At 53.1% G+C, this 12,287-nt stretch overlaps 5 protein-coding genes across 5 annotated transcripts; 3 read left to right on the top strand and 2 right to left on the bottom strand.

Moving 5' to 3' along the window:
- Positions 1–60: 60 nt before the first annotated feature.
- Positions 61–678, top strand: BDP55DRAFT_360234 (uncharacterized protein). The gene is made up of 2 exons (XM_060567033.1): positions 61–403; positions 451–678. The coding sequence occupies exons 1-2, from the start codon at positions 176–178 to the stop codon at positions 553–555; spliced, it is 333 nt and encodes a 110-aa protein (XP_060424157.1). The 5' UTR covers positions 61–175; the 3' UTR covers positions 556–678.
- Positions 629–1,642, bottom strand: BDP55DRAFT_697727 (PH domain-containing protein; the record flags this gene model as incomplete). Its single annotated transcript, XM_060577709.1, has 3 exons — positions 629–1,157; positions 1,258–1,472; positions 1,568–1,642. The coding sequence occupies 3 exons, from the start codon at positions 1,640–1,642 to the stop codon at positions 629–631; spliced, it is 819 nt and encodes a 272-aa protein (XP_060424156.1).
- Positions 1,643–3,405: 1,763 nt separating this feature from the next.
- Positions 3,406–6,120, top strand: BDP55DRAFT_733342 (uncharacterized protein; the record flags this gene model as incomplete). Its single annotated transcript, XM_060580073.1, has 2 exons — positions 3,406–3,436; positions 3,536–6,120. The coding sequence occupies 2 exons, from the start codon at positions 3,406–3,408 to the stop codon at positions 6,118–6,120; spliced, it is 2,616 nt and encodes an 871-aa protein (XP_060424155.1).
- Positions 6,121–7,134: 1,014 nt separating this feature from the next.
- On the top strand, positions 7,135–8,192 carry BDP55DRAFT_563124 (uncharacterized protein; the record flags this gene model as incomplete). The annotated part of the gene is made up of 3 exons (XM_060570206.1): positions 7,135–7,421; positions 7,515–7,761; positions 7,869–8,192. 3 exons carry the CDS (start codon positions 7,135–7,137, stop codon positions 8,190–8,192), a joined length of 858 nt encoding a protein of 285 aa, XP_060424154.1.
- A 1,276-nt stretch (positions 8,193–9,468) lies between these two features.
- On the bottom strand, positions 9,469–11,125 carry BDP55DRAFT_733340 (uncharacterized protein; the record flags this gene model as incomplete). The annotated part of the gene is made up of 7 exons (XM_060580072.1): positions 9,469–9,688; positions 9,743–9,996; positions 10,050–10,577; positions 10,640–10,692; positions 10,775–10,865; positions 10,950–10,959; positions 11,061–11,125. The coding sequence occupies 7 exons, from the start codon at positions 11,123–11,125 to the stop codon at positions 9,469–9,471; spliced, it is 1,221 nt and encodes a 406-aa protein (XP_060424153.1).
- Positions 11,126–12,287: the final 1,162 nt, after the last annotated feature.

Genomic DNA, 12,287 nt, shown 5'->3' with positions numbered 1-12,287 from the left:
CGGCGTTACGACTCGACGCGTTCCAAGCTCCTGCCCCTGGGTACTTCCATGTCAGGTATCAGATCAGATCTGATAAACTGAACACGTCCTAGCTCCAGCTCAGTGGAACCCAAGTGGCCCATCCAAGACTCATCAGCCATGTAATCTCGTCTAAGCATCGACAAATCCTGGCTGTATGACTCTCGGCTGCGGGTCGATGCATTGGAAGCGGACTTGCGGAATTGCCATCACCAGTCTGATCGTCAATTCGACCGTTGGCACGGACGCCGATTGTCGGCTTCAAATCCAAATCCAAAAATTTCATGTGTCACGTACACGTCAACCCTTTTGCGACATTTTTCTTGTGGATTGTATTAAGCTTCTGACAGTGCAACTAAAGCAGCGTGGGTATGTAGAAGAAAAGGTATCGTGTCATGTTCATCTTCGTCGTCCAAGTCCTCATAAAACAAGCATCTAGAGCCAGATAGACCAGGTGTCTATCGACCTTTGACCATCCATCGGGTACACGTAAACGCTGGGCGTGCTTCCCAGCCACCGCGAATTTCGACAACCTGACCATATGTCTTCATCGCCAATTCTGACCCTCGGCTATTCCTCTTGTGAAAGAATCCCTCGAGCAGCCGGTAGTCTAACGACGCGATTGACGAGTAGGTCTGTCTCTGGGATCGCGAGCCGCCTCAACATCGTCGTCAACCCTCGAGCGACCTCCGAAGCCAAACCAGCCTCGACCGCCAGAGCGCTCCTCTCTGACTGCAGCGGCGGCTGGAGCAGTCGGAGCACGTTCATGGCGACTTGCTGACATGTGTCCATTGCGAGAAGGCTCACGGCTGACGTACTCGGGCGGGGTGCGGTCGCCTTGCAAGCGATCCCATTCATCTGCTTCACTCGGGTCGATTGCGGGAATGGGTGTCCCGCTGCGCTTCATGTTCTTCTTCCCCTTTTCGCGCAGATGCTCCTCGAGGAGAATGGCGTTCTTGGTGTTGGCGCGGAAAGCAGCATCGGCAATGTCGCCCACGAATGGGACCAGGCCAATGACGAAATCAATAATGATGTTAAACATCATCTGAGATTTGACCGAGTTTGGGAGTCCACCTTCGACCTTAGAGCAGGTTCTGAACACCATCATGGCCATGAAAGCATCGAGAACATCACCAACACTACAGTCAACATGATGTTAGTCGTTGTCTCGTCGATAAGCCGAATGGGGAGTGCGGGGTGATGCAGCAGCAGCAGCAGCAGGGGAGGGCAGGTACTTACGCAGGAACCAAGCCGATGACGCTACCCCATCCGAATTTAACTCCACAGCAACTGAAAAGCGACTGATCGAGACGGTAGGCTCGTCTCTTGACTTTGGTCAAGACTTCGCCATCTTGCTTGGAGAGGCCAGGCGGCAAAGCCTTTCTGCGCTTCTTGACCTTTCCGTTGGGGGAACCATCAAGTCTGGTGGCGGGGACGCTTTCAAAATAAGGGTCCTGGTGATGAGGTCAGTATGGTACTCTTGTTTGTGGATCCACAGTCTCGCGGGTGAGTGCAGGGTCCAAATGCCATGCTGCTTAAGATGGCATACCTCGCGGCCAAATTTGTTTTCAACCCTCTCAGCAAGAATCTTCTTGCTGACCCACTTGGCGATAAGACTGGCCATGTTTGCAGTGGTATTGTTGATGAAGTGCCGGACCGGATTGCGAAGAGCGGTGTTTCCCAGTCACTGTTAGTGATGAGTGGCGCACTGAGACAGACAGAGACAGGCTCGTCGGGACCGTTGTTGTCAAAGCCTTTGGCAATGCGGTCCTGTGTACTCTTGGCGGAGGTTGAAGTGAGAATACCTAAGCAAGCGAGTAGGTGATTCTGAAGGTAAGGTTGATGAGGGTCAAGAGTTTCCAAGACGGCTGCTGCAACCGAGCGAGAGGAACGGTCTTGGTGATATAAGTAGGTAAGGTATTGAGGAAAAAAGCTGGGAAGCTGGCTGGCAAGGTCCGAGCTGCCAAGGTATAGCATGGATGGGTTGTATGGGTGATATGGTAGATCAAGTTGCCTCCTGCGTTTACTGCACACTACGTAGGTTGGTTCGTAGCTAAACTGCGTGGCTGCTAAGTTGCACAACAAGAGGTTGGTCCCTTGGGCGCCGAGAATTCCTGTTTTGACAAGTCAGGGGACCAGACTACCATCATGATGTAATTTTGTCGGTCACTGCACGCCAATGCACTTGCCTCAGTTCCGAGAGGCCTCTTCAGTGGGGTCTGAGCAGGCTAGACCGTAGTCGTTTCACATCATGCTGCAGCGGCCAGTTGGCTGGTCTCCAATGAGCGTGCGCCGCGACTGGTCTTCAATGGCCCTGAATTGAATGCAATGCAGCACACTTCCCAGGACTTTGTCATGCCAGCAGACTCAGCACTTGAGTGGGAGAACAAACCCGCCGGGATGGGTGAGAGGTTCGGTACTGACGGCGGTCCAGCCACGCAAGTGTGGCGAGTGATATGCGTGCACAGCCATATCGTGGCTGTGCCTTCTCCAGAATCTTCAAAGTTCGCCCCTTGTATCAAGGAAGCTCCCACCTCTCGGGTGCATTCCATCAAGAGAAAATTGTAATAGGATGAAAAGCCATTGAGGGAGCTTGCCTGTTGGCCTGCATGCTTATTTCCTTCAACAGTTGAGGCAACATATAGCTGACAGGGGCCGGTCGAGACCGGATGGAAGCGAAGGTGTTGATCTGATGTGGTTTGACAAGCTGGAGACGGGCTGTGTCATAACAGTTTGCCCGTGAACTCCATGCGCACTGTAGCTGCCACCAATTTGACGCGAGATGAGACAGTGCGTTGTTTGACATGTGCGGAGCTGGGGAAGTCACGCCCAATCACGAGCTCGCTTAACAGCTGGCAACCACCACGGCATCTGCCACGTCCAGTCAGGCATCTCGAGGAACGGGTCCACGGGTATGCCAGCTACCTTACGTACCTTCCTTACCTTAGCTGCCTGACGTTGCAGTATCTGCCATCGTCAACAAAGAGTGCAGTGCCCGTCACTACTCCGCATCCTACCTCACCCAAAACTCCAAATCATCACCACATCCGAGAGGCCGCTTGTCAGCGCACCCGCTCCAAACAGCAAACACACCACATCCCTAGGTAGCCATACCTGTCCAGCAACTTTCTCCACCTTGATCCGCTGAATTGCTCGTCGCTGCCGATTCTCGTTGCAGCACGCGCATTCCGGTCGCAAGCGGAAAGCATCGAGCCCGACCAAACCCCAAGCCTCTCCTTCCGTACCATGCAACCGCTCCGCACCTCGACCTCGACTTCAATACAGACTCGTTGCCAGGAGCTTTTCGCCACCTTCACTCCCTCACCAGGCACACCTGACTAAAATAGAGACATTGTCCCTGGGACATGCTATCAGCCATCGCGCAAAATGGCCGAAGAAAAGATGCAATTAGAGGATTGTTGGTTACCCCACACTTTGGAAGCGACGCGGCGATAGCTACCGCAGCCTTGCGCCATCAACTCATGTCAGTCGCTGCGGCAGGACTAACAGTAAATAGGGTTGGACGATCTATGTGTCCGATTTATCATCAACCTACCTGAAGAAGACCTATCGTCCGTTGCTCGCATCTGCTTCCAAATAGAGGAGGCACAATGGTTCTACGAAGACTTCGTCCGACCCCTTGACCCCACGCTTCCTTCAATGACACTTCGAAGTTTCAGTCTTCGAATCTTCCAACATTGTCCCTTGCTAGCTCCATTTTCGGTCGAGAATCATACAAAGGCTTTTGAGGAGTTCCTGCAGTACAAGACTCGAGTCCCTGTGAGGGGAGCCATCATGCTCAATGAGGCTATGGATTCGACAATCTTGGTCAAAGGCTGGAAGAAGGGCGCCAACTGGAGTTTCCCCCGTGGAAAGATCAACAAAGACGAGGACGATCTTGAATGCGCCGTGCGTGAGGTATACGAGGAGACAGGATACGATTTGCACGCTGCTGGCCTGGTTCCCAAGAACAGAGACGACGTAAAGTATATCGAGGTCACCATGAGAGAGCAGCAGTTGAGACTATACGTCTTCCGCGACGTACCGATGGACACTCACTTCGAGCCGCGAACGAGAAAGGAGATCAGCAAGATCCAGTGGTATAAACTATCTGAGCTACCTGCCTTTCGGAAGAAAGGAAATCAGCCTCAAAACGAAGCCGCCGCTGCTGCCAATGCAAACAAGTTCTACATGGTTGCACCCTTTCTGGTTCCTTTGAAGAAATGGGTCGTGCAGCAAAAGAGAAAGGATGCTGTCAAGGCTGCCAACGAGGCGCACTTCAACCCGTACTCTCTTCACGAGGAGCCTGTCACTGAAGACGAAGTTTGGCAAACCGAACCCGCGACCGACGTATCGACTCGGACGCCAGGCCTCGATACTCTTGAAGGTGCAACACAGGAATTGCAGCGTCTACTGAAGGTCCATCCGACGGCAGCGCAAGCAACATCGAAACCAGCTTCTCCGGATATTGGAGCAGATAAGGGCGCATCGTTGCTCGCTATCCTCCAGGCCAAGAATCAAGCAGTCGCTCAGGGTGTTCCAGTCTCGCAGCTCCCTCATACGCCCCTGGATCATACTATAAGACAGGCTCCCCAGCCTCGAAGCCCTCATGGTCAACATCATCCTCAGCAACGGGCACCGCTGGCGAGTTATCAAGCTCCGCCGGCTTTCCCCATCGGTCCAGATGGGACACCACAGGCTTGGGCGTTCCAGCAGCCCGGGAATGCTGGCTCGGCTCATCCTCAAGCCAGGCAGTACGGTCCTGCGATGATGGGTGGCCCTGCTCATCTGCCACAGCCACCCCTGAGGCACCCACAGCCATTGCCGCCTCAAGCTCAAAAGATTCTACTGAACCGAAATGCGTTTGCCGACGGCACACCCCCGCCGCCCCCTCAACACGCGCAGGGGACTGTCAACCAATCCATGGCGAATGCCCAGTACCAACAAGCACACTTCCAGCAGCAAGGCCAGGGCATGATGTATCAGCCGAAGCCGCCTAGCAGCCAGCTTTCTAACCACTCAATGGCTTTGCTGGGAGTGCTCAAGTCGGACACAAGAACAGCTAGTCCGGACAAGGCTCGCCAGGCCAATCAGCAGCCCTACGGATCCGCACCTCAGGGGCAGGGACAGTCACAAATCGGGCTTCATGGAAATGGAGCTTCTCAAGCGTACCCTCAACCGCCCAGCATTCCGGGAGCAGGCGCAGCCCATCCTCAAGGAAGTCCATCCATGAGGGCTCAGCAGCCTGTCGATCCTGCGCATCGATCTGCTCTCCTCTCAATGTTCAAGAACCCTGAAGTTAGCTCCCCACCAGCCAACCAGCCTGTTGAATTACCTGGAACTACCGCGAGCGCTGCTCTCTTAAAGGGAATCTCGACCGTAAAGAGTAGTAATCAGGAGATTTCCAGTCCCGTGTTCCGTGGAGTTCAGCCAGTTTCAAGCAGTCCTCTTAGCAGACCACCTCAAAGCGCTTCAGATCCGACGTCTCAAATACCCTTTCAAGCTTTATCGCTCCAATCTCAGCTTGGCAAGCAAGAGCACAGAAGCCCTCAGACTATTGGGGGTAATAGCCCGAGAACGATGGAGAACAGAGGTCTCTATCACCAAGGCGCGAATAACAATTCCGCCACATATAATAATCACTCGCCTCAAATGCACCCAAATCAGATCCTCCAGCGAGCCGAAAACATGAGCAAACCCGTTGGCCCTCGTGCGCCTGCTCTAGCCTCGGTCTTCGGGGTCGACAAGCCGGTCAGTTTGGCCAGCCCGCCGTCAGCATCCGCTCTCCCGGCACCTGCTGGGCTGCAGCAGAAGTCACAGATGCCCCCCGAACAGAGGCAGAAGCTCCTTTCCCTTTTCGGCAAACCCCAATCGCCCAGCCCCGGGCCTGGCTTTGCTCCTGAGGATAAGGGGAAGGCTAGAGAGATGATGGCTCCGGACGGCAGCATGCGATCTCGGGTGGCTTCTCTGGCCTCTGCAAGTGGCCAGGGTGCTCCGGAGGGCCTGTCAGAGTCCCGACGCGGCAGTCAGACACCGATCTCTCCTGCCGATCGGAGCTTTCTGCTTGGGTACTTGGCATCAGTTGCGAATAACGGCAAGTGAGGGTCCAGCCGGCCTCATTGAACAGTACCAGGGTGAACAGGCGAGAAGGAATGCGGGAGTTCATCGCGCAATTTTCCCCGGGGTACACGTTTGTTTTGTGTTTTTTTTACTTCTTTTACTTTCGGTGTTGCATTGCGACGGGTTGATGGGATTCCAAACGTTTCTTCAGGTGGCAAAGCATTGCTTGGGGGAGAAGGGCCAAGGTACAGGATGGGATATCGAGGCAGGAAAACTATACCCTGGGACACACCTCATTTACCAGTTTCGCAATAGCCATTGGGTCCAATGCTTCAGATAGTAAATATGCCACGTTGCCTACACTTCACATGGTAATGCTCGAGGTGACGGAGAAGCGCCTTGATACCTACATGGGCTCACCTTTCAAACCCCGCCCCCGCGCGATCCCACGTGGCTGTCATCCCGTTTCCAGCCGTGCGCCGTGGCGTGATATTTCAAGAGCGGCCCGCACCGGTCTACTTGTCAGGGTGAACTCGTCCATGAGTCCATACCGACCAAGGTACTCCGTAGGATGGTAAGTATGCTTTCGTTACCCCGATCGAAAAGTGGTCTGATGCTGCGTGGGACGGTTCTTTGGTCCTCTATTTCGCTTATTTGCCTCTTCGCCGCTCTCGGTATGAGCCACATGACCAAGGGGAGCATAGCAGTCCAGCAGAAGCCTACTTTGAGACGTCTGGGACGAGATACACCGAGCTGAGTTATAGCAGGACTCAGTGTGCGCCGTGATTTCCCATCGAATCATCCAAGGTTCGTTCAGGTCTGGTTGTCTTCTAGGCACGCCGATGACACCACTTAGCTTCAGAAGCGAGATGGCATAAGAAGTCAAAGAACAGCACACTATAGACCGTGGAGAAGAAGAGTGATTTTTATCAAATCACCTTACCGCAAGCACCACATCCAAGGTTATCAAACATACGTACGTGGCCCGCTCTCCCCGACCCAAACCTAGACCCAGACCGCAGAAAGGAAGCCGTGAGGAAATCACAAGAGCAAGCAATGTTCTTCACAACCTCCCCAGACGCCCTCTTCATCCCGCCCAAGACCATCGACCCCGTGGGCTTCGGCAAAGTCGCCGTCGTCACAGGGTGCGGCTCGGGCGTGGGTCTCGCGTGCGCCCAGCTTCTCCTCGCGCACCAGTACTCGGTCTGCGGGCTCGACGCGCGCGAGTTCAACTACGCTCTGCTCCAGGAGGCGGATCATGGCCGGTTCCATTTCCACCGTGCCGATCTCACGGAGGCGAGGGCTTGTGAGGATGGGGTGTATGCTGCTGTTGCTTCTTTTGGGTGAGTTTTTTCCTATTCTTTAAGGGGCTTGGGTCAGAAGGATGGAGGGGGGTAAATGACGGGAGACACGATGGACTAACAAGAGAATCTTAGAGGACGTATCGACTTGCTCGTCAATGTTGCGGGCGTGATGGGATCGTTTAGCAGCGCCGACGGCGTGACGGACTCGGAATGGGACCGGGTAATGGCCGTCAACCTCACAGTCCCGGTCAAGATGATGAGAGCGGTGATCCCCTTTATGCTCGAGAAGAAGTCGGGCGTCATTGTCAACGTCGCCAGCACGGCCGGCGTCTCGGGGGCTGTGGCTGGGATAGCGTACACGTGCAGCAAACACGGTCTTGTTCGTGGATCCCTTTCTTTTTTCTTCACCCATGGATCTCTTCACTGGAGAAACCTCTTGACAGGAGACTGTTGGAATCATAGCTGCTGATACCCCTGAGATGGCAGATTGGCGCAACCAAAAACGTGGCATGGCGTTTTCGCAAGGAAGGCATCAGGTGCAATGCGGTACTCCCCGGCGCCATTGACTCCCGTATCGGCAAGGCCATTGCCGCAGGTCACGGAGGGGACGGGGATGGAGACGAGGGCTTCGATGCCGAGGCCTACGCACAGGTTGAGCCCGTTCATGCGCTCCATGCGCAGGCGTCTGAGTCGACGCCGAATATCACGCCGCTCGAGGTCGCGCAGTCGGTGGTGTTTTTGGCGACGGACCAGGCCAGGACAATTAACGGGGTTATTTTGCCCATTGACCAGGCTTGGAATGTTATCTGAGGGGGATGTTGTTTTTGGTGTGTTTTCGTGAAAGGGGTTATGTTCTGCTTTGTGATTTGGCTGGGTAGTAATCACGGACATGGGAGAATACATGTGGACTGGATTTGTTTTTGAAATTCACTCTATCAATGAGGTATACGGCCATTCATGGTCTCCCACTAATCCATGTGATAGTCGGTCTTTCTGTCTAGAATGATGCAGAGCCTGGTAGGGAGGTATAAGCTTGACGGTGTTCAGACATGGAAGGCACAACTACTCTCTCTATTCACTGCTTATATAATATCTAGGACACTTTCCCACAATGTGAGATCGAAGGGCTATGAAGCTGCAGCTGTGTGGGATAGAGAATTAGAAGATATAATACCAACTAGTCACGGGCAATGTGTATGGATGATTCTTGGGGCCATGACCTACGTCCCGGCACTTTGTGGTCCATCACCAGAACAGCAGGCTGGGCCATCGTAGAAAAACATGGACAATTTGATCCAAAAAAAAGCTCGGTCATGGGGTGTTGAACCTCATGCCTACGAAAAACCGGCGTCCCAGTTTCTTCTACCAGTTTAACCACCTGGCTACGTGGCCCCAGCCGAGTCGGATAGGGCTGGGGAGATGCTCACTCCTTCGAACCTGTGGCCTATATACCATCTAGCCTATGGAATACACAGGGGATTCATCTTGGGAAGGGAGCTTGGTACAGGATTGAACCTACCTATTGGGGCGTCGGTCCTGTACTCATGAAGAGTCAAGCCAGTGCCTTTTCTATCATAGCAGATGAGACATTACGGAGACTCAGAGCCCATCAGCTATGAGAAACTGAGAACGCGAGAGATCCCGAATCATGACCTTTCATCGTCAGGCCAGGAATCAGGAGTAGAATTAATAGCCTTCTACTGAAACGTCCCACTGTTATTTAGGAAGTAGGCAGAGGTGCAGCAGTCACGAGTAGTACTTTGCTATTTGATGCTTTCATTGATGCCAAAGAACCAACCGTTCTGTGATTTGGCCAGAGGTCTACTCCGTCTTCGTAGATGGAATCGAAAACTGGCGGACAACGCGTCCTGTAACGAAACGGCAAATACACTCAAAGCGTAGGGTATCTCTAGAACTCCTTACTACCCTCCCGCCAAGAAACGTTGCGGAATTTTTCCCCAAAATACCAACAAAACAAAGACTCAAAGGCTCGAACGACCAAAATAATACCAAGGAGCTGTCAAACTTCGCCCCCAATCTCAAGTCTGCTGAGAATCGTACGGGATCCGGACTTCGCTATTCATCATCAAACCACAATCTTCAGCCGGGAGCTTGTGTGAAACTCTGGCCGAATGTTTTCCTCGTCCTCCTCAGCCTTGTCCAACTTCAAAAGCTCGAAACGGTTGGCCATAGGATTCATTGGGCGTCTGGTCGGGGGTACTTGAGTCTGGATTCGCTGAGGTTCGGCTGGCAAGGGCTGCGCACACTCATCGACACCCCACTCGATCCTAGATCCCTTGTATTTGCTGCTGATGTGTAAGTCTCCAGGGCAATTATATCAAACGAAGAGTCCGACTCACAATCGACTCATCATGCAGGTCCGCGCAAACATGGCATTGTGCACTGAGTTCGTGTTGATGTAGCAGCTTCCACCACGGAACCTGACAGTGATGACAATCAAATTGTGGATGTGCTCCATGTCATCGCGGATCTCCTCCTCAGTGAGCTTCGGGTCGCATCGTCGAATGATGAGATTGCGGGTAGCACCAGTGCCGAGCTTGCTCGCAACATGACCGGGCAAATTGAAGTGTCGATCAGCCCATCGAACGTCAACCTGTTATTGTCATTAGTCAAACATGACGCTGGAAACGGAACGGCGTAGCTTACTCTTTTCTGCCTGATGTACAGATCATGACGCCGGCTATGCTCAAGGAAGGCCGCTGCGTCCGTGCCATGTAGGAAAGACACATGGGCATTCCGGTCATGGGGTCTTATGAAGATGTCCAGAAGCTGACCACCACGAACAACATCAACGATATCAGCATGAGTTGTGCCTTCGGCGAGGTTCGAGATAAAGATGGTCCTGGTGGCCAAGCGCTCGAACTGAGGCCGCATGGGCGACTGGGTATCATTTTGATTCCCAAACCCATGTTCAGGCTTAGGCTCAGGCTCAACAGGAGAAATTGTCGACTCTGATTCGTCGAGGATGACGGGCTCCTCCTCAGCCCACTCATGCTTGACAGGTTGCTGGATGGTAGGTCGGCTTGAGATTTGGTTTCCTCGCGTAGCCGTGGCCGCCTTTACGCGTGGCTGGCTGACTCGGCGTTGAGTCTTGTTCTGAGGAGCCTCGGATGGTGAAGTGGTCTGCTCTCCAACACCATCCTCTTGATAGTTGGACTCGTCACAGGTCAATACCTAGAAGCTCATTGCTTAGCTGGGATCGTCAACTGGGGTCAAATGTGGAGACCTCGACTTACAGCAAGGGTAGCTTCCGTTACACCACCTCGCACGAGGTTGCGGCGCAAGTTTGCTATTGAGAAGTCATTAACTAGAGAAAAATCGGGGGTTTGATGCCCACAAGAAGTTGCGCATCGTATATTCTGTGGGCATACCGAATTCTCGAGCCTTTTTGACAAGGACGTCATGCTCGGCGCGGGTAATTGTGATGGTGAGGTAACTTGAGTTAGGATCATTATCGGCGTTCTTGAAGCAGGCTATGTTAGCGATCCTTACAAGGATGAAGGAAGCGAAGAAGGATGGTCAGCCGTGTAAGACTGTAAGACATACTAACTGAGCTCTGTTCGAGTAGTTAGCTTTCGTCGTGAGGTATTCTTCGTCGGTCGTGCTTGGTTGCTAGCGCGAGCTAGGTACAACTTGCATGGAAGTGAGAGTTCTTACCTTCTGATGAGGGTGTCCAGATAAACCCGGTCGATGGAGACCATGGAATCATTTGTAGACGCCATAGCTTCTGTATAATCCTCGAAGCCAATTGACCAAGGTCAGTAAAACTTTCGAGTTGGAGAAATAATTCTGGCGCGCGATGCTGAGGTAGTCGCGGATCGGTAGGTGCAGGTGAGGCAGGCACCAAGAGAGCGGTACATAGGTACTTGGGGTGCCTGCCGGGGAGGGCGCCACAATGCCTATGGGTCCTTCCTTATCATCTTATCGATAAGAACAGACTGTGGCGCGCACCTCAGGCAGTTCATCCTCTTCATCGAACCTAAGGTGGTGGCTCGTGCTCCACTCATCTGCCCATCGTTTGGTGAGTTGAAGTGCAATCCAGCATCCATCCAGGTCAGCAGTTCCCGGGGATGGGAGAAGGACTGCCGGTGGTCCCTGGAGGCGGCACGTCATCCGGCGGGAAGTCTCGAGTCGTCCAAACCTCGTCCCTTGTTACTCAAACTCAATGTCGGAGAACGGAAGCCCCTTGACTGGACACAACACAACGAAGGGGCCCCTGGATTGGGCGAGAGAGCCATTGTAGGGATACTCTGGTGTTTGAGGTTTACTGTCACGAACCCAACTGGAATAATCCCGAAGCTGTACAGACGCAAAACTCTGGCACCGTACAGGAGCCTTGCCTTGTTAAACACCGTTGCCTGTGCTAGAGGCTACACTGATATGCATCGAAAGCCAGTCAAGTATGGTAGGGTTGGTTTTGTGACGGCGATATTGACTGGCATGTATATCCAAATTAGACGAGGAACGGATCGTTGTCGATGGCGTGGTGGCTCCCAGTAATGTGGAGGGATGCTCAGTTTAATTGACGGAGCCCCAGCTGCCTTAGCATACAAACTGTCCTTGAATCAGTTGTATCAACTCATCGTCAGGCAAGGTCTTGATAACTCATCACCTTGTGCCATCTTCTGAACCTCTATATGTCTCGGAGTACAGGGACGGGTTTGGAGAAGCACCCACACTGGCACGATTGGGCTTTGCTTGATACACTACATTGGAGCGATTGACTGAACCACTGGTGCAGTCAGTTTCTTAGTGAGGTTCCGCAAAAAAGAGAGGGTTTCAATGACGGAACCGTTCGCCGCACGAAGCTGGGAACTCCTGGTTGATTGTAGCAACCGTCCCAGGGATCACGACATGGGCATCCAGACTTTGAACGCCGATCCT

The sequence above is a fragment of the Colletotrichum godetiae genome, assembly GCF_030913485.1.
Source record: "Colletotrichum godetiae strain CBS 193.32 chromosome Unknown BDP55scaffold_61, whole genome shotgun sequence".
Lineage (NCBI taxonomy): Eukaryota > Fungi > Ascomycota > Sordariomycetes > Glomerellales > Glomerellaceae > Colletotrichum > Colletotrichum godetiae.
This window is presented reverse-complemented; position numbering and strand designations above follow the sequence as displayed.

Coding starts and splice junctions, on each gene's coding strand:
- BDP55DRAFT_360234 (XM_060567033.1), top strand. CDS start 176: ATGACTCTCGGCTGCGGGTCGATGCATTGGAAGCGGACTTGCGGAATT. Junction 404..450: donor GTGGGTATGTAGAAGAAAAG/GTATCGTGTCAT, acceptor TCATAAAACAAG/CATCTAGAGCCAGATAGACC.